Source organism: Triticum aestivum, chromosome 6B (assembly GCF_018294505.1).
Source record: "Triticum aestivum cultivar Chinese Spring chromosome 6B, IWGSC CS RefSeq v2.1, whole genome shotgun sequence".
Lineage (NCBI taxonomy): Eukaryota > Viridiplantae > Streptophyta > Magnoliopsida > Poales > Poaceae > Triticum > Triticum aestivum.
The window spans coordinates 536,753,459-536,776,715 of NC_057810.1; the positions used below are offsets into that span (position 1 = coordinate 536,753,459).

General features: G+C 46.1%; 2 protein-coding genes across 2 annotated transcripts; one reads left to right on the forward strand and one right to left on the reverse strand.

Moving 5' to 3' along the window:
• Nucleotides 1–11,542: 11,542 nt before the first annotated feature.
• Nucleotides 11,543–16,681, forward strand: LOC123137865 (ATPase family AAA domain-containing protein 3-B). Its single transcript, XM_044557721.1, has 7 exons — nucleotides 11,543–11,875; nucleotides 11,953–12,048; nucleotides 12,832–13,252; nucleotides 14,237–14,327; nucleotides 15,013–15,349; nucleotides 15,441–15,589; nucleotides 15,885–16,681. The coding sequence occupies exons 1-7, from the start codon at nucleotides 11,558–11,560 to the stop codon at nucleotides 16,381–16,383; spliced, it is 1,911 nt and encodes a 636-aa protein (XP_044413656.1). The 5' UTR covers nucleotides 11,543–11,557; the 3' UTR covers nucleotides 16,384–16,681.
• A 444-nt stretch (nucleotides 16,682–17,125) lies between these two features.
• Nucleotides 17,126–19,001, reverse strand: LOC123137866 (uncharacterized). Its single transcript, XM_044557722.1, has 3 exons — nucleotides 18,746–19,001; nucleotides 17,822–18,004; nucleotides 17,126–17,541 (listed from the first exon to the last, which is right to left on the reverse strand). Exons 1-3 carry the CDS (start codon nucleotides 18,806–18,808, stop codon nucleotides 17,314–17,316), a joined length of 474 nt encoding a protein of 157 aa, XP_044413657.1. The 5' UTR covers nucleotides 18,809–19,001; the 3' UTR covers nucleotides 17,126–17,313.
• Between the last annotated feature and the right edge of the window lie 4,256 nt (nucleotides 19,002–23,257).

Sequence of the window (23,257 nt, forward strand, 5' to 3'; positions counted from 1 at the left end):
GTGCTTTGGGTGTGCCAAACGTCACAACGTAACTGGGTGACTATAAAGGTGCACTATGGGTATCTCCGAAAGTGTCTGTTGGGTTGGCACGAATCAAGACTGGGATTTGTCACTCCTCATGATGGAGAGGTATCTCTGGGCCCACTCGGTAATGCATCATCATAATGAGCTCAATGTTACCAAGTGTCTGGTCATGGGATCATGCATTACGGTACGAGTAAAGTGACTTGCCGGTAACAAGATTAAAACGAGGTATTGGGATACCGACGATCGAATCTCGGGCAAGTAACGTACCGATTGACAAAGGGAATTGTATACGGGATTGATTGAATCCTCGACATCGTGGTTCATCCGATGAGATCATTGAGGAGCATGTGGGAGCCAACATGGGTATCCATATCCCGCTGTTGGTTATTGACCGGAGAGGCGTCTCGATCATGTTTGCATGTCTCCCGAACCCGTAGGGTCTACACACTTAAGGTTCGGTGACGCTAGGGTTGTTGAGATATTAGTATGCAGTAACCCGAAAGTTGTTCGGAGTCCCGGATGAGATCCTGGACGTCACGAGGAGTTCCGGAATGGTCTAGAGGTGAAGATTTTTATATAGGAAGTTCAGTTTTGGCCATCGGGAAAGTTTCGGGGGTCACCGGTATTGTACCGGGACCACTGGAAGGGTCCCGGGGGTCCATCGGGTGGGGCCACCTATCCCGGAGGGCCCCATGGGCTTAAGTGGGAGGGGAACCAGCCCCTGGTGGGCTGGTGCGCCCCCCTTGGGCCCCCCTGTGCCTAGGGCTGGAAACCCTAGGGGTGGGGGCACCTCACTTGCCTTGGGGGGCAAGCCACCCCCTTGGCCGCCGCCCCCCCTTGGAGATTGGATCTCCTAGGGCCGCCGCCCCCCCTAGGGGCCCTATATAAAGAGGGGGAGGGAGGGCAGCCGCACCCAAGTCCCTGGCGCCTCCCTCTCCCCATGCACCACCTCTCCCTCTCGCTGAAGCTTGGCGAAGCCCTGCCGAGATCGCTGCTGCGTCCACCACCACGCCGTCATGCTGCTGGATCTCCATCAACCTCTCCTTTCCCCTTGCTGGATCAAGAAGGAGGAGACGTCTTCCCAATCATACGTGTGTTGAACGCAGAGGTGCCGTCCGTTCGGCGCTAGGATCTTCGGTGATTTGGATCACGACGAGTACGACTCCCTCAACCCCGTTCTCTTGAACGCTTCCGCTCGCGATCTACAAGGGTATGTAGATGCTATCCTCTCTCTCGTTGCTAGATGACTCCATAGATTGATCTTGGTGAAGCGTAGAAATTTTTTATTTTCTGCAATCTTCCCCAACACTGGTATCAGAGCTAGGTCTATGCGTAATTTCTATGCACGAGTAGAACACAAATTTGTTGTGGGCATAGATGTTGTCGATTTTCTTGCCACTACTAGTCTTATCTTGCTTTGGCGGTATTGTGGGATGGAGCGGCCCGGACCGACCTTACACATACGCTTACGTGAGACAGGTTCCACCGACTGACATGCACTAGTTGCATAAGGTGGCTAGAAGGTGTCTGTCTCTCCCACTTTAGTTGGAGCGGATTCGATGAAAAGGGTCCTTATGAAGGGTAAATAGAAATTGGCATATCACGTTGTGGCTTTTACGTAGGTAAGAAACGTTCTTGCTAGAACCCTATTGCAGCCACGTAAAAACATGCAACAACAATTAGAGGATGTCTAACTTTTTTTGCAGCATGTGCTTTGTGACGTGATATGGCCAAAAGTTGTGATGAATGATATATATGTGATGTATGAGATCATGTTCTTGTAATAGGAATCACGACTTGCATGTCGATGAGTATGACAACCGGCAGGAGCCATAGGAGTGTCTTAATTATTGTATGACCTGCGTGTCAATGAATAAACGCCATGTAATTACTTTACTTTATTGCTAAACCGTTAGCCATAGTAGTAGAAGTAATAGTTGGCGAACAGCTTCAAGGAGACACGATGATGGAGATCATGGTGTAATGCCGGTGACGAAGATGATCATGACGCCCCAAAGATGGAGATCAAAGGAGCAATATGATATTGGCCATATCATGTCACTATTTGATTGTATGTGATGTTTATCATGTTTTTGCATCTTATTTGCTTAGAATGACGGTAGTAAATAAGATGATCCCTCACAATAATTTAAAGGAAGTGTTCCCCCTAACTGTGCGTCGTTGCGAAAGTTCGTTGTTTCGAAGCACCACGTGATGATCGGGTGTGATAGATCCTAACGTTCACATACAACGGGTGTAAGACAGATTTACACACGCAAAAACACTTAGGTTGACTTGACGAGCCTAGCATGTACAGACATGGCCTCGGAATACAAGAGACCGAAAGGTCGAACATGAGTCGTATGGACGATATGATCAACATGGAGATGTTCACCGATGATGACTAGTCCGTCTCACGTGATGATCAGACACGGTCTAGTTGAGTCGGATCATGTATCACTTAGATGACTAGAGGGATGTCTAATCTGAGTGGGAGTTCATTAAATAATTTGATTATATGAACTTAGTCTAAAATCTTTACAATATGTCTTGTAGATCAAATGGCCCACGTTGCCCTCAACTTCAACGCGTTCCTAGAGAAAACCAAGCTGAAAGATGATGGCAGCAACTATACGGACTGGGTCCGGAACCTGAGGATCATCCTCATAGCTGCCAAGAAAGATTATGTCCTAGAAGCACCGCTAGGTGAAGCACCCATCCCAGAGAACCAAGACGTTATGAACGCTTGACAGTCTCGTGCTGATGATTACTCCCTCGCTCAGTGCGGCATGCTTTACAGCTTAGAACCGGGGCTCCAAAAGCGTTTTGAGCAACACAGAGCATATGAGATGTTCGAAGAGCTGAAAATGGTTTTCCAAGCTCATGCCCAGGTCGAGAGATATGAAGTCTCCGACAAGTTCTTCAGTTGTAAGATGGAGGAAAATAGTTCTGTCAGTGAGCACATACTCAAAATGTCTGGGTTGCACAACCGCTTGACTCAGCTGGGAGTTAATCTCCTGGATGACGCGGTGATTGACAGAATCCTTTAGTCGCTTCCACCGAGCTACAAGAGCTTTGTGATGAACTTCAATATGCAGGGGATGGAAAACACCATTCATGAGGTATATTCAATACTAAAATCAGCAGAGTTAGAGATCAAAAAGGAACATCAAGTGTTGATGGTGAATAAAACCACTAATTTCAAGAAAGGCAAGGGTAAGAAGAACTTCAAGAAGGACGGCAAGGGAGTTGCCATGCCCGGTAAGCCAGTTGCTGGGAAGAAGCCAAAGAATGGACCCAAGCCTGAGACTGAGTGCTTTTATTGCAAGGGAAGTGGTCACTTGAAGCGGAACTACCCCAAGTACTTAGCGGACAAGAAGGCCGACAACACTAAAGGTATATGTGATATACATGTAATTGGTGTGTACCTTACCAGTACTCGTAGTAGCTCCTGGGTATTTGATACCGGTGCGGTTGCTCACATTTGTAACTCAAAGCAGGAGCTGCGGAATAAGCGGAGACTAGCGAAGTACGAGGTGACGATGCACGTCGGGAATGGTTCCAAGGTCGATGTGATCGCCGTCGGCACGCTACCTCTACATTTACCTACGAGATTAGTTTTAAACCTCAATAATTGTTATTTAGTGCCAGCTTTGAGCATGAACATTGTATCTGGATCTCGTTTAATACGAGATGGCTACTCATTTAAATCCGAGAATAATGGTTGTTCTATTTATATGAGAGATATGTTTTATGATCATGCCCCGATGGTCAATGGTTTATTCTTAATGAATCTCGAACGTGATGTTACACATATTCATAGTGTAAATACCAAAAGATGCAAAGTTGATAACGATAGTCCCACATATTTGTGGCACTGCCGCCTTGGTTACATTGGTGTCAAGCGCATGAAGAAGCTCCATGCTGATGGACTTTTAGAGTCTCTCGATTATGTATCATTTGACACATGCGAACCATGCCTCATGGGCAAAATGACCAAGACTCCGTTCTCCGGAACAATGGAGTGAGCAACCAACTTAATGAAAATCATACATACTGATGTGTGTGGTCCAATGAGCGTTGAGGCTCGCGGAGGATATCGTTATGTTCTCACTCTCACTGACGACTTGAGTAGATATGGGTATGTCTACTTGATGAAACACAAGTCTGAGACCTTTGAAAAGTTCAAGGAATTTCAGAATGAGGTAGAGAATCAACGTGACCGAAAGATAAAGTTCTTACGAACAGATCGTGGAGGAGAATATTTTGAGTCACAAATTTGGTACGCACTTAAGGATATGTGGAATCGTTTCACAACTCACGCCGCCTGGAACACCTCAGCGTAATGGTGTGTCCGAACATTGTAGTCTTACTTTATTGTATATGGTGCGATCTATGATGTCTCTTACCGATTTACTGCTATCATTTTGGGGATACGCTCTAGAGACAGCTACATTCACTTTAAATAGGGCACCGTTAAATCCGTTGAGACGACATCGTATGAATTATGGTTTGGGAAGAAACCTAAGCTGTCGTTTCTAAAAGTTTGGGGATGCGATGCTTATGTCAAGAAACTTCAACCTGAAAAGCTCGAACCCAAGTCGGAAAAATGCGTCTTCATAGGATATCCTAAGGAAACCATTGGGTATACCTTCTACCTAAGATCCGAAGGCAAGATCTTTGTTGCCAAGAACGGGTCCTTTCTGGAGAAAGAGTTTCTCTTGAAAGAAGTAAGTGGGAGGAAAGTGGAAGTTGATGAAGTACTACCTCTTGAACCAGAAAGTAGCGCAGCTCAGGAAGATGTTCATGTGGTGCCTGCACCGACTGGATAGGAAACAAATGATGATGATCAAGGTACTTCGGATCAAGTTACTACTGAACTTCGTAGGTCCACGAGGACACGTTCCACACCAGAGTGGTATGGCAACCCTGTCCTGGAAATCATGTTGTTAGACAACAGTGAACCTTCAAACTATGAAGAAGCGATGGCGGGCCCAAATTCCAACAAATGGCTTGAAGCCATGCAATCCGAGATAGGATCCATGTATGAAAACAAAGTATGGACTTTGACAGACTTGCCCGATGATCGGCGAGCGATAGAAAACAAATGGGTCTTTAAGAAGAAGACGGACGCGGATGGCAATGTTACCATCTATAAAGCTTGACTTGTCGCTAAGGGTTATCGACAAGTTCAAGGGGTTGACTACGATGAGACTTTCTCTCCCGTAGCAAAGCTAAAGTCCGTCCGAATCATGTTAGCAATTGCCGCATACTATGATTATGAGATATGGCAAATGGATGTCAAAACGGCATTCCTTAACGGCTATCTTAAGGAAGAACTGTATATGATGCAGCCAGAAGATTTTGTCGACCCTGAGAATGCTAACAAGGTATGCAAACTCCAGCGATCCATTTATGGGCTGGTGCAAGCATCTCGAAGTTGGAACATTCGCTTTGATGAGATGATCAAAGCGTTTGGGTTTATGCAGACTTATGGAGAAGCCTGCGTTTACAAGAAAGTGAGTGGGAGCTCTGTAGCATTTCTCATATTATATGTAGATGACATACTTTTGATGGGAAATGATATAGAACTTTTGGACAGCATTAAGGCCTACTTGAATAAGTGTTTTTCAATGAAGGACCTTGGAGAAGCTGCTTACATATTAGGCATCAAGATCTATAGGGATAGATCGAGACGCCTCATAGGTCTTTCACAAAGCACATACCTTGATAAGATATTGAAGAAGTTCAATATGGATCAGTCCAAGAAGGGGTTCTTGCCTGTGTTGCAAGGTGTGAAATTGAGCTCAGCTCAATGCCCGACCACGGCAGAAGATAGAGAAAAGATGAGTGTCATCCCCTATGCCTCAGCTATAGGGTCTATTATGTATGCCATGCTGTGTACCAGACCTGATGTAAACCTTGACGTAAGTTTGGTAGGAAGGTACCAAAGTAATCCCGACATGGAACACTAGACAGCAGTCAAGAACATCCTAAAGTACCTGAAAAGGACTAAGGATATGTTTCTCGTTTATGGAGGTGACGAAGAGCTCGTCGTAAAGGGTTACGTCGACGCTAGCTTCGACACAGATCTGGATGACTCTAAGTCACAAACCGGATACGTGTATATTTTGAATGGTGGGGTAGTAAGCTGGTGCAGTTGCAAGCAAAGCGTCGTGGCGGGATCTACATGTGAAGCAGAGTACATGGAAGCCTCGGAGGCAGCGCATGAAGCAATCTGGGTGAAGAAGTTCATCATCGACCTAGGAGTCATACCCAATGCGTCGGGGCCGATCACACTCTTCTGTGACAACACTGGAGCTATTGCACTTGCCAAGGAGCCCAGGTTTCACAAGAAGACTAGGCACATCAAGCGTCGCTTCAACTCCATACGTGAAAATGTTCAAGATGGAGACATAGATATTTTTAAAGTACATACGGACCTGCATGTAGCAGATCCGTTGACTAAACCTCTCCCTAGAGCAAAACATGATCAACACCAGAACTCTATGGGTGTTCGATTCATCACAATGTAACTAGAATATTGACTCTAGTGCAAGTGGGAGACTGTTGGAAATATGCCCTAGAGGCAATAATAAAATGGTTATTATTATATTTCTTTGTTCATGATAATTGTCTATTGTTCATGCTATAATTGTGTTATCCGGAAATCGTAATACATGTGTGAATACATAGACCACAACACGTCCCTAGTGAGCCTCTAGTTGACTAGCTCGTTGATCAACAAATAGTCATGCTTTCCTGACTATGGACATTGGATGTCATTGATAACGGGATCACATCATTAGGAGAATGATGTGATGGACAAGACCCAATCCTAAGTGTAGCACAAAGATCGTGTAGTTCGTTTTGCTAGAGCTTTTCCAAATGTCAAGTATCATTTCCTTAGACCATGAGATTGTGCAACTCCCGGACAGCGTAGGAGTGCTTTGGGTGTGCCAAACGTCACAACGTAACTGGGTGACTATAAAGGTGCACTACGGGTATCTCCGAAAGTGTCTGTTGGGTTGGCACGAATCAAGACTGGGATGTGTCACTCCGTATGACGGAGAGGTATCTCTGGGCCCACTCGGTAATGCATCATCATAATGAGCTCAATGTGACCAAGTGTCTGGTCACGGGATCATGCATTACGGTACGAGTAAAGTGACTTGCCGGTAACGAGATTAAAACGAGGTATTAGGATACCGACGATCGAATCTCGGGCAAGTAACGTACCGATTGACAAAGGGAATTGTATACGGGATTGATTGAATCCTCGACATCGTGGTTCATCCGATGAGATCATCGAGGAGCATGTGGGAGCCAACATGGGTATCCAGATCCCGCTATTGGTTATTGACCGGAGAGGCGTCTCGGTCATGTCTGCATGTCTCCCAAACCCGTAGGGTCTACACACTTAAGGTTCGGTGACGCTAGGGTTGTTGAGATATTAGTATGCAGTAACCCGAAAGTTGTTCGGAGTCCCGGATGAGATCCCAAACGTCACGAGGAGTTCCGGAATGGTCCGTAGGTGAAGATTTGTATATAGGAAGTTCAGTTTCGGCCATCGGGAAAGTTTCGGGGGTCACCGGTATTGTACCGGAACCACCGGAAGGGTCCCGGGGGTCCATCGGGTGGGGCCACCTATCCCGGAGGGCCCCATGGGCTGAAGTGGGAGGGGAACCAGCCCCTGGTGGGCTGGTGCGCCCCCCTTGCCCCCCCCCTGCGCCTAGGGTTGGAAACCCTAGGGGTGGGGGGCGCCTCACTTGCCTTGGGGGGCAAGCCACCCCCTTGGCCGCCACCCCCCCCCTTGGAGATTGGATCTCCTAGGGCCGGCGCCCCCCCTAGGGGCCTTATATAAAGAGGGGGGAGGAAGGGCAGCCGCACCCAAGTCCCTGGCGCCTCCCTCTCCCCATGCACCACCTCTCCCTCTCGCCGAAGCTTGGCGAAGCCCTGCCGAGATCGCTGCTGCATCCACCACCACGCCGTCGTGCTGCTGGATCTCCATCAACCTCTCCTTCCCCCTTGCTGGATCAAGAAGGAGGAGACGTCTTCCCAACCGTACGTGTGTTGAACGCGGAGGTGCCGTCCGTTCGGCGCTAGGATCTCCGGTGATTTGGATCACGACGAGTACGACTCCCTCAACCCCGTTCTCTTGAACGCTTCCACTCGCGATCTACAAGGGTATGTAGATGCTATCCTCTCTCTCGTTGCTAGATGACTCCATAGATTGATCTTGGTGAAGCGTAGATTTTTTTTATTTTCTGCAACGTTCCCCAACGTCATGTCCATCACATCATTCTCCTAATGATGTGATCCCGTTCATCAAATGACAACACATATCTATGGTTAGGAAACATAACCATATTTGATTCACGAGCTAGTCAAGTAGAGGCATACTAGGGACACTATGTTTTGTCTATGTATTCACACATGTACTAAGTTTCCGGTTAATACAATTCTAGCATGAATAATAAACATTTATCATGAAATAAGGAAATAACAAATAACTTTATTATTGCCTCTAGGGCATATTTCCTTCAGTATTTCCCTAAGTTTGAGAACCAAGGTATCAATCCAGTAGGAGACAACGCACAGGTCATCAAATGCCTGCACAAACAATCAACAAACTTACACCCAACACGATAAAGGGGCTGTCAATCCCTTCACGGTTACTTGCAAAAGTGAGATCTGATAGAGATAAATAAACAATAAAGTAAATATTTTTTGGTATTTTTGGTTTATAGATCGGAAAGTAAAAGATTGCAAAATAATAGACCGGAAACTAATATGATGGAAAAGAGACTTAATATGATGGAAAAGAGACCCAGGGGCCATAGGTTTCACTAGTGGCTTCTCTTAAGATAGCAAATAATACGGTAGGTGAACAAATTATTGCCGAGTAATTGATAGAAGAGCGCATAATTATGACGATATATAAGGCAATGATCATGAACATATGCATCACGTTTGTGCCAAGTAGACCGACTCCTGCCTGCATCTACTACTATTACTCCACACATCAACCGCTATCCAGCATGCATCTAGAGTATTAAGTTCATAAAGGAGTAACGCATTAAGTAAGATGACATGATGTAGAGGAATTAACTCAAGCAATATGATGTAAACCCCATCTTTTTATCCTCGATGACAACAATACAATACGTGCCTTGCTGCCCCTACTGTCACTGGGAAAGGACACCGCAAGATTGAACCCAAAGCTAAGCACTTCTCCCATTGCAAGAAAAACCAATCTAGTATGCCAAACTAAACCGATAATAGACTTGCAAAGATATCAAATCATGCATATAAGAATTCAGAGAAGATTCAAATAATATTCATAGATAATCTGATCATAAATCCACAATTCATCGGATCTCGGCAAACACACCGCAAAAGAGTATTACATCAAATAGATCTCCAAGAACATCGAGGAAAACATGGTATTGAGAATCAAAGAGAGAGAAGAAGTCATCTAGGTACTAGCTATGGACCCGTAGGTCTGTGGTAAACTACTCACGCTTCACCGGAAGGGCAATGATGTTGATGTAGAAGCCCTCCGTGATCGAATCCCCCTCCGACAGGACGCCGGAAAAGGTCCCTAGATGGGATCTCACGGGTACAGAAGGTTGCGGCGGTGGAAAAGTGTTTTCGTGGCTCCCCCTGATGGTTTTGGGGTATAAGAGTATATATGGGCGAAATAATTAGGTCAGGAGACCCACGAGGGGCCCACAAGACAGGGGGCGCGCCCTACCCCCTGGGCGCGCCGTCCATCCTTGTGGCCGCCTCGTGGCTCCTCTGACTTCATCTCCAAGTCTTCTGGTTTGCTTCTGGTCCAAGAAAGATCATCGCGAAAGTTTTATTCCGTTTAGACTCCGTTTGATATTCCTTTTCCGCGAAACTCTAAAACAGGCAAAAAAACAGAAACTGGCACTGGGCTCTAGGTTAATAGGTTAGTCCCCCAAAATAATATAAAATAACATATAAATGCATATAAAACATCCCAAAACAGATAATATAATAGCATGGAACAATAAAAAATTATATATATGTTGGAGACGTATCAATAACACACATCGATGTAGATTGCAAATGGGGCTGAGCGATGGGTGACACAGATAAGGTTGCAGCTGGTTCGTGCTAGTTGTTTTGAGAGACACATCGATCACACATCGTATGATAACCTTTTGATCCAGCGGTTACACAACCGACTGACGCGATCAAGCGATCAACCGGTTGAAAACTGGTGTTTTCCTAAATCATAGCCACATCATCAATGAGATCATCATGATGTCGGGATCACATTAACTCCACAAAAAGAAGCGACATGGGTTGCATCGCACTTTAGCCCATAAGGTTGAACTATTCAGGCCATATAATATTTGTTCCATTAAATAACAATATATTCTTTTTAGTAAAAAAATAATAATACCGAAAATAGCGAAGGACCAGAGGAACCAACATATTTCATGGTTGAACAACAACAAATCGAGCTTATATAACAAAACATCAATTTTGTAAAAGAATACGGTACAATTTGTTTAGTTTATATACATAGTTGTGCATTATCACTTCCAGGTTTGTACACAAAATTTCCAGGTTCTCCACCAGAGGGCCCGATCAGACGGCGGGGAGTGTGTTAGGCAGACAATAGCGTGAGGCGAGCGAGGATGCCCCTAGGAGGTGGGTAATCCAACATCATTTAAAGGAGTAGTTGTTGTCAAAGTAAAGATACTTGATGTATTTGACCTAATTTTACATATCTTTATGGCCTAAAAACCCAGCCAATGAAATGGTGAACTGTTGGTCTGACTGGTGAAACCTAAGCCGACAACATCACCGATTCAGCCACAGGTTCGGTTTTTAAATCTATGAAACCAAGGCACCACCGACGGTGGATTTGGAGGAGCCATGACGACCAAGATGGCGGGCCAGCGTCCTCTGACGGCCTGGTGCTTCCTTGGACCGAAGGGCGGCCAAGATCATTCCTCTTGTCAATGATGACGTATGGGAGGCAGTGCTGCTTCAAGAGGGTTTATGCGGCGAGCAGCTATATAAGTCTTGTGGACCAATGGGTCCCGTCCCCATCGTCAGCGAGATTGGAACCGTCGGGAGGTAGCTTTTGACCCGAACGTGTTTTCATTTTCTGTCTAGGGTCTTCTTTGTTAGTTTCCGGGACCCCTTTGTTATTTCTTGTTCCTGTAGGGTCCTGCGTGTAAGGTGTTGTATGCCACGACTTCGAATAATGAAGCATCTGGTTCCCTACAACTCAGCAACGGATAAAATATAAACAGAGAAATATCCGAGGCGAAGCCCGTCTTCCGCATCAAGAAAACGGAGAAGCGCCTTCAGGAAGAAAAAAGGAAAACGAGAAGAGCAGTCCATCTTCTTGGGCCGCAAGCCGAGCTGGAGAGGCGCCGTCCAAGCACGCACAAATACGCACGCATCTCCCACCACGTTCTCGATCGAACCGGCGGACCCCGTTAAACCCTACACCCGCAAACCCCCCCCCCCCACCACCGAAACAATGGCCGCCGCCGCCGCGAAGGTCGGGGCCGCCGTCCTCTCGGCCGGGGCGGCCTTCGCCGCGTCCTCCCAGAGGGTTAACGCGGAGGGCGGCTCCGGGTTCCGCTTCCCCGGCTTCTCCTCCCCCGCCCCCGCCCCCGCCCCCGCCCCGGCCCCAGGCGCGCCGCCGCCCGCCGTGCCGGCCGCGGAGGAGGCGCCGCCCAAGCCCCGGAACGACAACCCGCGGACCACCGCCGCGGGGTTCGACCCCGACGCGCTCGAGCGCGCAGTCGAGCTGCTGCGCGAATTCGAAAAGAGAGATGACGCTGATGTCAAAAAGGTAGGTGTTCCGAGGGCCGGGGGGAGCCTCAGTTTATGTCTGTGCTTTAGTTCTGACGTTGACACATGGTTGTGCAGTCGTTCGCCCATGCTAACAAGCGGGAGGAGACGCGGCAAGCGGAGTTCGCTGCAAGGAAGGCCGACTACCTGAAGGAGGCCGCGCAGATCGAGCTCGTGAGATAACTTTCTGTCATCTCGTTGTCTGTTCTTACTTCGTTGGTCATAATCCTTTGAACGAATTGGCATTAGACTTACTACTTGGGCTATTGTGGACCTCCGTCTGTGTGTGTGTGTGCGGTGTGTTGGACTATGTTGGATGTTTGTTGTGCGGTTGGCTTTATAATATAAAGCGGGGCGAAAGCCTTTTTCGGTAATTGGCATTAGACTCGCACTGTTGCAAAAGTTGGCAAATATCTTCCGAACGATTTCAGGCATTTCAATATCACGAGATGTTGTGTACATTACTGCTAGTACTTTCTGTTCCATTTTACTTGTTGGTTGGATAGCGATAGTCTAGACCAAGCAAGGGGCATATGCAATTTACTGGTGTTATCCAAGAATGGAAGAAAAGGAGAAGAAAACTCAGGTCCAATGGTGTACTCTTCAATGAGTTAGGGGATGCCACACACAATAATCGCCATTCTTTCAGTGGCACACACACACGCGCGCGAAAAAGAAACTGCTATTTATGTACTATTCTCTTGCTTCCCGGTAGTTCGTATGGACTTTTTTGGTACTTAATTGCGATGCATATATATGTTTGCTACTTATAATCCTGTAGATACCAACTGCTTGACTGAAATCAAGTTCTACCGCATCCTATTTCATTACATGTTGTAAATGTTTCAGATCATGCCCATTTCTATGTATTTTGCTAAACATATATCTGCACTGCTAAATTTATTTCTTGTATATTTGTGTGTTTATGTGGCATGTTGCATTTTGTCACATTGGCAGGAGAGGACACGTGTAGAGTATGAAGAGAAGAAAAAACTTGCGCAAAGTCAAGCTGAAATAAAGGCACAAGTAGCTCGATATGAGGATGAGCTACGAAGGAAGAGAGCGCAGCATGAGCATGAGGCACAGAGGGCAAGAAACCAGGAGCTCGTGAAGATGCAAGAAGAATCTGCAATTAAGCTAGAGCAGCTGAGACGCCAGAGTGAAGAGGAAATCAGTGAACTACGGAGACGGACAGAGAAGGAAAAGGCACGTATAGAGCAGGAGACTATGAGACTGCAAGCAATGGCAGAAGCGGAGGCGAAAGCACTTGAACTGAAACTGTCTGAAGATGTGAAACGGCGATTACTTATTGAGCGGGCAAATGCCGAGCGGGAGAAGTGGGTCCAAGCAATAAATACAACTTTTGAGCATATAGGAGGTATACCTTAGCAAGTTGCTATTTCCACATGCTTATTGAATATAAACATGTGAATTTCTTGGATGTTTTCTACTATAAGCTATTTCTACATGTTTGGATCACATATGTTGAAAATGGGTAAACCATTCCAAAATTATGGCCTTAAGTTTAAACCTAGGGCAAATTACCCCAGGTGAATCTTTAGCACTTACTCTGTCTAGAAATAGATATGTTTCAGTGCAATTATTAAGGAGTTAATTGCAGAGATTACATGTTCCCTTCTCTTATTCCCTCAAGTGTGCATGAATTAATCTCTAAGCTCACGGATTCTCTTTCTCTCAAATGAATCACATGCACGCTGCTCATTTCCCATGCATGCACTGTTTGCACTTATAAGTGATGTTGAAATGCAGCTTCAACTTATCCAAGGTGATTAAGATATTCCTGAGAAGTAGTTCTGGCATTTATAGGAAAAGTGGAATTAGAAGTGTGTATAATTGTAAAACTTCCTACATATTTGGATAATATGAGATGGTAAACACCAGATATGGAGCCAGTAATTTGGACACGTGGGAGCCAAAGAGATAGCAATCCCGGAAGAAATACATTATATCAAGTGTCAATTTACATAGTGCTGCAACATATGTTTGGCAATAATGTTGAGCCGTTGTGGGCATCACCAAATCAAGACTGGTAGCAGACTAGTTGACAAAACAATCATAGTGGTGGCACTGTGGCAGGCCGCCTTTCAGTTACCCTAGTGCTGAATGACAAACCATTTATCTAGTCTTTTGTTGTCTGAGCACTTGTCTAATAGTGCTAGATGCCACCCCCCCCCCCCCCCCCCCCCCCGCCCTCCCCCTCACCCCACATTCATTGGTTCTGTGTCCGTCTGTGATGTCCAACATGGTGGTGAGGCGAACTGTGTTATAGTATGCTCACATCATGATATATCTGCAGTGCTATAGGAAATTCTGGTCTGACATTTTTCTTTTGTCATTTTAGGTGGTCTCCGGACGATATTAACTGATCAGAATAAGCTAGTAGTAGCAGTTGGAGGCGCAACTGCACTTGCAGCTGGGATTTACACAACAAGGTAAAATTCATAATTGCACTCTCTATGTTTGAACTTCAGACATAGCGATTGGTAAATGACCATAAATTGAAAGGTATGCTCCAAGTGTATCTTGACCTTGTAAACTAAGGAATTAATTGCTTGAAACTGCTATTGTGCATCCACTTGATTGCAAGTTGCAACTTCTAAAATGTACTCTGTAATTCACAATGTAAGTCCTTTTAGAATTTTTACTAATTCAGTCATTTCTAGGTTTGACCATCTGTAAAGAAGGAATGACTGTCATCCATGACATCAAATTGATATTACTAGATTCATCACGAGATAATTTATGTGAGGCAACCTAGTTGCGTACATTGAAGACAAATGACTCACATTGTGAATCTATGAGACCATTTTGTGCCACAATAATACTGGAAGCTATTATATTTCGTTGGATTCTTGTAAACAATTATAAAGCAGTATTACTGAATACTGATTGCTCATCTACCATCAATCCACTATTCTTCATTTCATTTGCCTTGGCCCTTCTGGTGAAGACTGTTTTGTGTCAAAATAAACATAGTTCTTGACCTTCTTATCCTTTATTGCTGAATCAAATCTTGCTTTCTTTAGCCCCAACAACACAAATGACATTTTGTAGTTATACTTGCATTTTTCATTTGTGCATGTGATGCTCTTATACAATTAACGCATTTGCCTCCAGGGAAGGTGCAAGAGTAGTCTGGGGTTATGTTGACCGTATTCTGGGTCAGCCATCACTGATCAGAGAGTCATCACGAGGGAAGTATCCTTGGTCTGGTGTCCCTTCACGTGCTATGAGTGCTGTGACTAGCAAACTGAAAAATGGGAGCAATCTGGGGAAGGATGGGAAAGGTTTTGGTGATGTTATTCTAAATCCATCTCTTCAGAAGAGAGTGAACCAACTAGCTAATGCCACCGCAAACACGAAGCTTCACCAAGCCCCCTTTAGGAATATGCTTTTCTATGGGCCTCCTGGCACAGGGAAAACAATGGCAGCAAGAGAACTAGCTCGCGAATCTGTAAGTTACACAAGCCAATTCCCTGTGAGCACTAATGCAATAATTTGAAATATTATAACCATTAGTTCACTAACATTATAACCACTTACAGGGACTAGATTATGCACTGATGACTGGTGGAGATGTTGCACCATTAGGATCGCAAGCAGTCACCAAGATTCATCAGTTATTTGACTGGGCAAAGAAATCTAATAGAGGTTTACTCCTCTTCATTGACGAAGCTGACGCTTTCCTGTGCGAGTAAGTGATAGTCAAATCTTCAGACTACTGTTTGTTAACTAGATTCTGTGATATCATGTGATTTTGCAGCATTTGATATTTCAAAAAGTATTTGAAATTGTCGTGTAATTGCTAAACATCAGCAGTAGAAGGGGTAGCAATGTGGTGGCTATTTCTATGCTCTATAATTGTCATGTTGCTTCTTCCTATGTCCGATACCACTGAGATATTGCTGCTCTCAAGTCCTGTACTTCTTGTTGGTAATATATTTTGCCTTTACCCAACTGCAGTGTTTGACATTTCTTTAATTCTGCAGACGGAACAAGACATACATGAGCGAAGCTCAAAGGAGTGCTTTGAATGCTCTCCTTTTCCGGACAGGTGACCAGTCCAAGGACATTGTGCTTGCACTAGCAACCAACAGGCCTGGTGACCTTGACTCCGCTGTTGCTGACCGTATCGATGAGGTTCTCGAATTCCCCCTGCCTGGGGAAGAAGAGAGGTCCAAGCTTCTCAAACTATACCTTGACAAGTACATAGTGAAGGCTGGCGAAAAGCGAAAGGGCTTGTTCAGCTTCTTCCGCCGCCAGCCTCAGCAGATAGCGGTGAAGGGGGTCACCGACGAGTTAATCCAGGAGGCTGCCGCCAAGACCGACGGCTTCTCCGGAAGAGAGATAGCGAAGCTGATGGCGAGCGTGCAGGCCGCTGTGTACGGGAGCACGGAGTGCGAGCTGACCCCGGGCCTGTTCCGCGAGGTTGTAGATTACAAGGTCGCCGAGCACCAGCAGAGGCGAAAGATAGCTGGTCATGCCTAGGAGTAGATTGCTACAATGTTCAGTTCGGGAGAGAGTGCCTGGACGGGGGCCGGTGATTCACCTGCCTCGTCTTCGCTGATTCTTTTTGCTTTGCTATATCCTGACACCCGGGCGGAATTTTGGAGGCTTACATGTACTCCCTCCGTTCTGAATTACTTGTCTCAGAAATGGATGTATTTAGAACTAAAATACATCTAGATACATTCATTTCTGCGACAACTAATTCCGAATGGAGGGAGTATCAACAACGTGAACATGATGCACTTCACTTCAACAAGCTCGGCATTTTTCTGTTCTATTTGTCCGCATATACTAGCCTTTGGTGGTATGATTTGATTTACTAATAATATAGTCATCGACAGTCGCTGTAACTTTGATTGGGCTCTTTGTACCTGTCGAGAAACTCGACCAATATTTAGAGCCGCCCCTTACGAAATTAAACGTAGGGGCATATTTGTATCAGCAAAATCTTTTTTTCTCTTTTTTTTTTCGTGAAGGGGAAGATCCTGGCTTTTGCATCATGGCGATGCACACAGCCGATTCTCCCCTCCTTTAAACATCATAGGGCATTTTAGTAACATCGTATTGTATGCAGCGTTTATAGAAGGTTTCTGTGTTCCGCAAAGCATATTCTTCAAAAATTAATGTCCAAACAACGGAGAACTAAATTAGTAAATTACTAATAGCAGCAGTGCTGCTCAAAATGAATCCAGGCAACCCAATTTCATCTTCAACAAGTAAATTTGACGATGCACCTGCAGATTTCTTTTCACTCGTATATAAAGTGTGTACATATATATAGAAACAACCCACACAAAAGCATGTTGCTATAGTTGCAACCGGAGTTTAACACGGCTGTATTCAGCTCGTAGCGACGGCGGTGATTGAAGATACAGCAATGTACAGATACAGTCGAGACGGTATCCAGGCTCATTCAGCAGGACGCTGGCTCTCAGGCACGTCGCACTCGTCAAGCAGCGCCAGGATGTTATGCTCAGGGGCGCTCACGGAGGGCAGTATGGCGCGCCTCCGGACCGCAGACCTCGACCTTGTGGTGCTGCTGTCGGGCTCGAGCTGCGACCCTTCCTTCACGACCGGCAGGTCTGTCCTCGGCCTCCCGCCCGCTGTAGACATCCTCTCTTGCCATATCCTTCCATCCTAGCAACAATCAACGAGTAAAGCCAGTAAGGGGACCAATATGCTTGTACTATCTGGTGCTGGAAATATATATATGTAGAGGAAAATTCAAACTTTCAAGTATATATAAAAGCCGGCATTGTCATCGCAGCTGCATTTCTGCTACACAAGTTCGCTACCATGTTTGTCTTTGTGGTAGTGATATCATATTCTCTCGTGGTTCTTGCTACTTGTAGTGGACTACATGCGTAACACAATACAAACATGCCATCATTCAAAAACAAGGCACAGCATGGCTTACATGCAGTATAGATGGCTCAGGAAGCGGGCATTTCACTGGTTGGTCAAGGTTGACAGGCTCCACAGGGTGCTCCACCGGCTTGAACTCGATGCCGACCTCAATGCCGTGAGGGCTATCTCCAGGATCGGCTGCCGGGTCAGACTCCCCAGTCTCCATGTTGGGCGCCAATGTCTCCACAACCTCCTGCACCATCAGAGCGAAATTCCCCAAATTAGTACCAACAATTTCAGTTCCCAAAACTGTTAACTCACTAGAGCAGTTGGGCAAGACAGTCAAGAGGTAACAACTGCTCTTGGATTTACAAAATCAATCAAGAAAACTAACTGAGTAATAAAAAATTTAGGATACTAACCTAAAAAGGTTGGATTGCATTTAGGATATTAACCTAAAAAGATCAAACTTTCCCCAATATAGCAAAGAATACTCCTTTTTTTCTGAAGAATGTTATGCTATGATGTTCTCGAATTCCTACTCTTCTCCTATACTGCTCACATCAGGGATTCATGCTGAGATTGTGAAATCCAAACCTGAGATCGGTTCTGATTGATCCATGTAAACAAGCGCAGCAAGCATATAGTAGGTTCGACTCTATCTTGATTCTTGAACCGTACCAAACAAAATCAGCTAAAGCAGAAATCCTCCCTAAAAGAATCCTAATTTGAAGAACAGGATGAGGAAAGGGGAGGAGCTACCGTGTGTTGGAGACCGCACCATCCACTCATCATGAGACGAATATGAGATCAATCGAAATAGCTCAAATCTAAAACTTCCAGGACCCCGTAGAGCTAAAACAACGTAGCCTTTACATATCGTATCTACAGACAGATCTCTCCTCTGGGCAAGTAAACTAGGGAGCAAGTAGGAATAGAGTACGGACGGGCATGATAGATAGGAGACAAGAAAGCAGGAGAAGGGGGAGCTCACGACGGCACTCTTGGCGCGGCGGTGGCCGGCGCCGGAAGAGAACCTGGAGAAGATTCCGACCATCGTCCCCGCGGCTGCCGCCAACCGCCCTGTCTCGAAGCTTCGGAAAACTGGTTTTCTTGTGCAGGGGAGCGCTGATCGATCGAGTGATTGACCTGTCGGAGTGGCTTTATCTCCCTCCTTTTTTCCCCATCTGGCCTAAATCGCTACAACACACACGAATGTGACGGATTGGTGATATTGGGAAAGTGGGGTATCTCGTTCCTCTCTATCTATTTATTTTGAGTAAACAATCAGACTTCACTAATTAATACTCTCTCTCTGTAAACTTTTATACATCGTTAGGAGTAATTAATTAGACATAGTATATCAAATCAAAGAACCCAAATACTCGTAATGGGACTATCCTAACTAGTAATGCCTTCGTCCAGAATAAGTGTTTTAACTTTGTACTAATCTCTACTATCTAAAAAACAGGTAAGGTTCCTTTTCCTGCCGTTGCACCATGTTCCGCCCTCTCCTTCGTCCGCCCATCGTCCCACTACACATCATTAGCCTCCTCCCCGGTTTTTCCCCGACCAAACGAAACTGAATTGCAGACAACACACACAATGCAACAGAAGAACCAACGAAAAAAACCATTTCGAAGGAAACAAACGCACGTAGCGACCCCTGCCTCCTCTCGTTTCCCTCCTTACTCGGATCGCTCAGATCCCGCCTGACATAACCATTAACGCCGCCATCCACTGGTTCCACCAATGCCTTGCATTGTGGCCTTCCCAGCTGTCGGTGTCAAAACCGGCGGATCTCGGGTAGGGGGTCCCGATCTGTGCGTCTAAGGCTAATGGTAGCAGGAGGCAAGGGACACGACCCTCTCGTGGGGTCCCGGAGTTGGAATGATCTGCCCTGCGTCCGGTAGCCGGTGCGCGATGTCTGCGGCCAAGTATCCGGCCGCCCGGAGCTTCGCAATATGCTCCTCCTTCACGGTGGAGGCCACCCATTTGCCTCCTGCTCTGGACATGTTTGGCTGTGCGGAGAAGGCGTGGACTAGGGCGCTGGAGCTCGAGGAGGCAAGAATGGATAAGCAAAGAAGGAAGAAGGCGTGGGTGGAAATGAGGAATCCTTATCCCTTTATAGAGGCGACGAGAACGGTGCGCCTCCCCACTTTCCCATTGAGAATCGCTTATTTCCCAAGCGCCACGATTGATGGCGCGGTTGGGTTACCCATACCCGTATTGATGGGAATCCCGTGATAAGGGGACATGATCTCTGCTTTGACAAGACGTGCCGAGGAAACCGCCTCGCAATATGCGCTATGGTTGGTTGTGGGAAAACGGTTCGAATAATGACCCGACCGTAGTGTCATGTCACGTTGCCTAAAGTTGTCAGCAGATTACATTTGTGAAATATCATTCTTTCTATGGTGGTATGTGAAGATCATCTTGCAGACCCGGACACGGTTTAAGTGTTCGATAATTACTTTGGAGTATTCGGAGATGGAACCCGCCTTGCAATGCCGAAGACAGAACTGCGCGCCGGACTCATCGTCATTGAAGCCTGGTTCATGGGCTACTGAGGGAGTCCTGGATTAGGGGGTATCCGGACAGCCGGACTATATACTTTGGCCGGACTATTGGACCGTGAAGATACAAGACTCAAGACTTCGTCCCGTGTCTGGATGGGACTCTCCTTTGCGTGGAAGACAAGCTTGGCGATCCGAACATTATATTTCCTTCTTTGTAACCGATTTCATGTAAACCCTAGCCCTCTCCGGTATCTATATAAACCGGAGGGTTTAGTCCTTAGAGACAGAATCATAATCATTATAGGCTAGCTTCTAGGGTTTAGCCTCTACGACCTCGTGGTAGATCAACTCTTGTAACACTCATATCATCAATATCAATAGAGCAGGAAGTAGGATTTTACCTCCATCAAGAGGGCCCGAACCTGGGTAAAACATCGCGTCCCTTGCCTCCTGTTACCATTAGCCTTAGACGCACAGATCAGGACCCCTACCCGAGATCCGCCGGTTTTGACACCGACACCAGCCACCTCTTCACACGCCCCATGATGCCCCAATCCTCATCTCCACGTGCCATGGCCTCCCCTGCTACGTCACCGTCGCACAGTCTCCATCGGCATCCCCTTCTTTTTGGATCCAGGTACCTGGGTATGCTCGTTCGTAGCACGATGGGCGTTGGAGGGCACCGGCGGGACACAGTGATGTCCTCACAAAATCTCCCCATCTCACATCAAGGGCTCCACATCTCTGGCACTCCACGGTCACTTGAGGAAGATGAGCGCGGATGAACAACGGAGATTTTTCATCTGGGCTCCCAGCATTGGCGCCCCGGGCGGGTCAGCAGAGGTGTGGGCACGACAGAGAGGCTCAAGGTAACAGTGTCGACTTATGATACTATGCATTACGGAGGTAGTATCATATACTAGTATCATATGCATGATATTAATATATGATACTCCTCATTACAACCAGCCTCATATGTATGATACTAGGATATGATACTCCCCACCACAACCAACCTAATAAATACCTTTGATAAAAACTAAAACTCATCCATCTGATTTCAAGAAAGGGGCCTAAGATTTTCTAACGGTTTTGCGCAGAAGTAAGGCGCCAGAACCAGAACCAATGTTTAGGTTTACCAAGTTTGTGTTGAGTAAATAGGCAGTTTTTTATTTATTAATTTAATCTAGGAAATAATCATGAACATGGCATTGACAGAATTAAAGACATACTGTTTACGATCTAGATAAGCACGTACTACGCAAACAGCAGACACATCTACGCATAATGCTAGTACATCTAACACAGAAATAAACATGAGCTGATAAACGAGTTATACCCTCCAGTAGTCCAGGCAGAAGTCACGACGGTGGCAGCAACGGCGTCCTCGGCAGCCTTCTTGTCGGCTTCAAGTTTCTCGGCGGCAACTCTCTCGGTGTCGGTGGACATGGTGACGATGAAGACGATGCAGACGTAGATGATGCAGCAGACGTGGACGAACGGCGGCAAGCAGTCACGTAGGAGACGTTCCCCAAAAACCTAATTGCCCCTCTCCTGTACAGGATCCGGAGAGGCGGGGTTTCATAGGCCTGTTCTCCCGTCAATCGTGTACGCGGTGAACGGGATGAGATCACCAGCCGCAGCAGCAGCAACAATGGAACGACAGTGGGCGTGGAGGCAGAGATGTGATCTGTTTCATGTGATGGCTAGGGTTTGGCGACGCCTCACATATATAGGTGCGTCAGGGTGGAGAGACATGGCTGGACCCACATTCGAGTCGGTAACAACCCACGATCTGAGACGACGTCTCAGATTGTGGTCCACCTGTCAAAGACTCTCCGTTCCTGACCGGCAAAAATAAGCACATAGGTGTGAGCTCAGCTCGGCTCATTCCTACAACCAGTGGCACGTGGTGACGAGGTGTGGCGAGGCGGGCAGCGGATGAGGAGCACGCGAGAACCACTTCTCTTCTCAAGCTCCAATAACATGTGGAAGAGAATCCCTTATAAGGAGGTCAAACTCCTCTCCAACTAGCGGTATGAAACTAAACTTCCCATCACATCCATTGTCATTTAACCCACATGTGCCCTTAAAGATTTTTCTAAAATTGTTAGATGGGCCCTAGGCCCACCCTAATATTTCAACAATGCCTCACCAGATCTCAGAGGCCCATATTGTCCTTTGTTCCAAACACTGTTTTGATATAGCAGTATTTCAATGGAGACCTGTTAAGGTTGAGCTTCACCTAGAGAAAGTAGCAACACTCCTTCACAACGGAACAATGGACTATGCCTTGAATTGTCAGTTTGGCGTAAAGAAGTTTACCCCATGTCTTACTAGTACTAGACTACCGAAGGCTGACCCCTCGGGTGGAGCATATTAGTCACACTCCTGGCCTATTAATGAGCTTGCTAGCGATCACCCCAATCTCATAGACTATGACCCGCAGTCGGGCTCATGTATGTGTGTTCCTCGAAAGATCGCTATGTAGGATAGAATCTTACTTGGATAAGCTTTGGAACACATTAAGACAGTAATCAACCAACCATACAATTTTCGAGAGTATTGCATCTTCAACGGAGTGGGTTAGTATAGTTACTCTCCTTAGTTCACCACTGGCTTGTTTTCCCAGGTCCTACTTCATGGGACCTATGATCACATAGGTTGGCTTACCACCATGGAAACTCACATGGGTCTCATACCCATCTCCCTCAATGCATTATCTATCACAACACTCGATAGCCCTTTAGTAAAGGGATCTGCCAGATTCTTAGCAATTTGGATATAATCCAACGCTATCACTCCGGAGTTTCTTAATTTTCTGACAGCTTTTAATCTCACTCTTATGTGTTTGTTGGGCTTCATGTTGTCCTTTGAACTCTTTACTGTGACAATAATGGTCTGATTGTCACAGTTCATAAGGATAGCCAAAACTGGCTTCTCAACCAATGGCAAGTCCATCAAAAGATCTCGAAGCCATCCTGCTT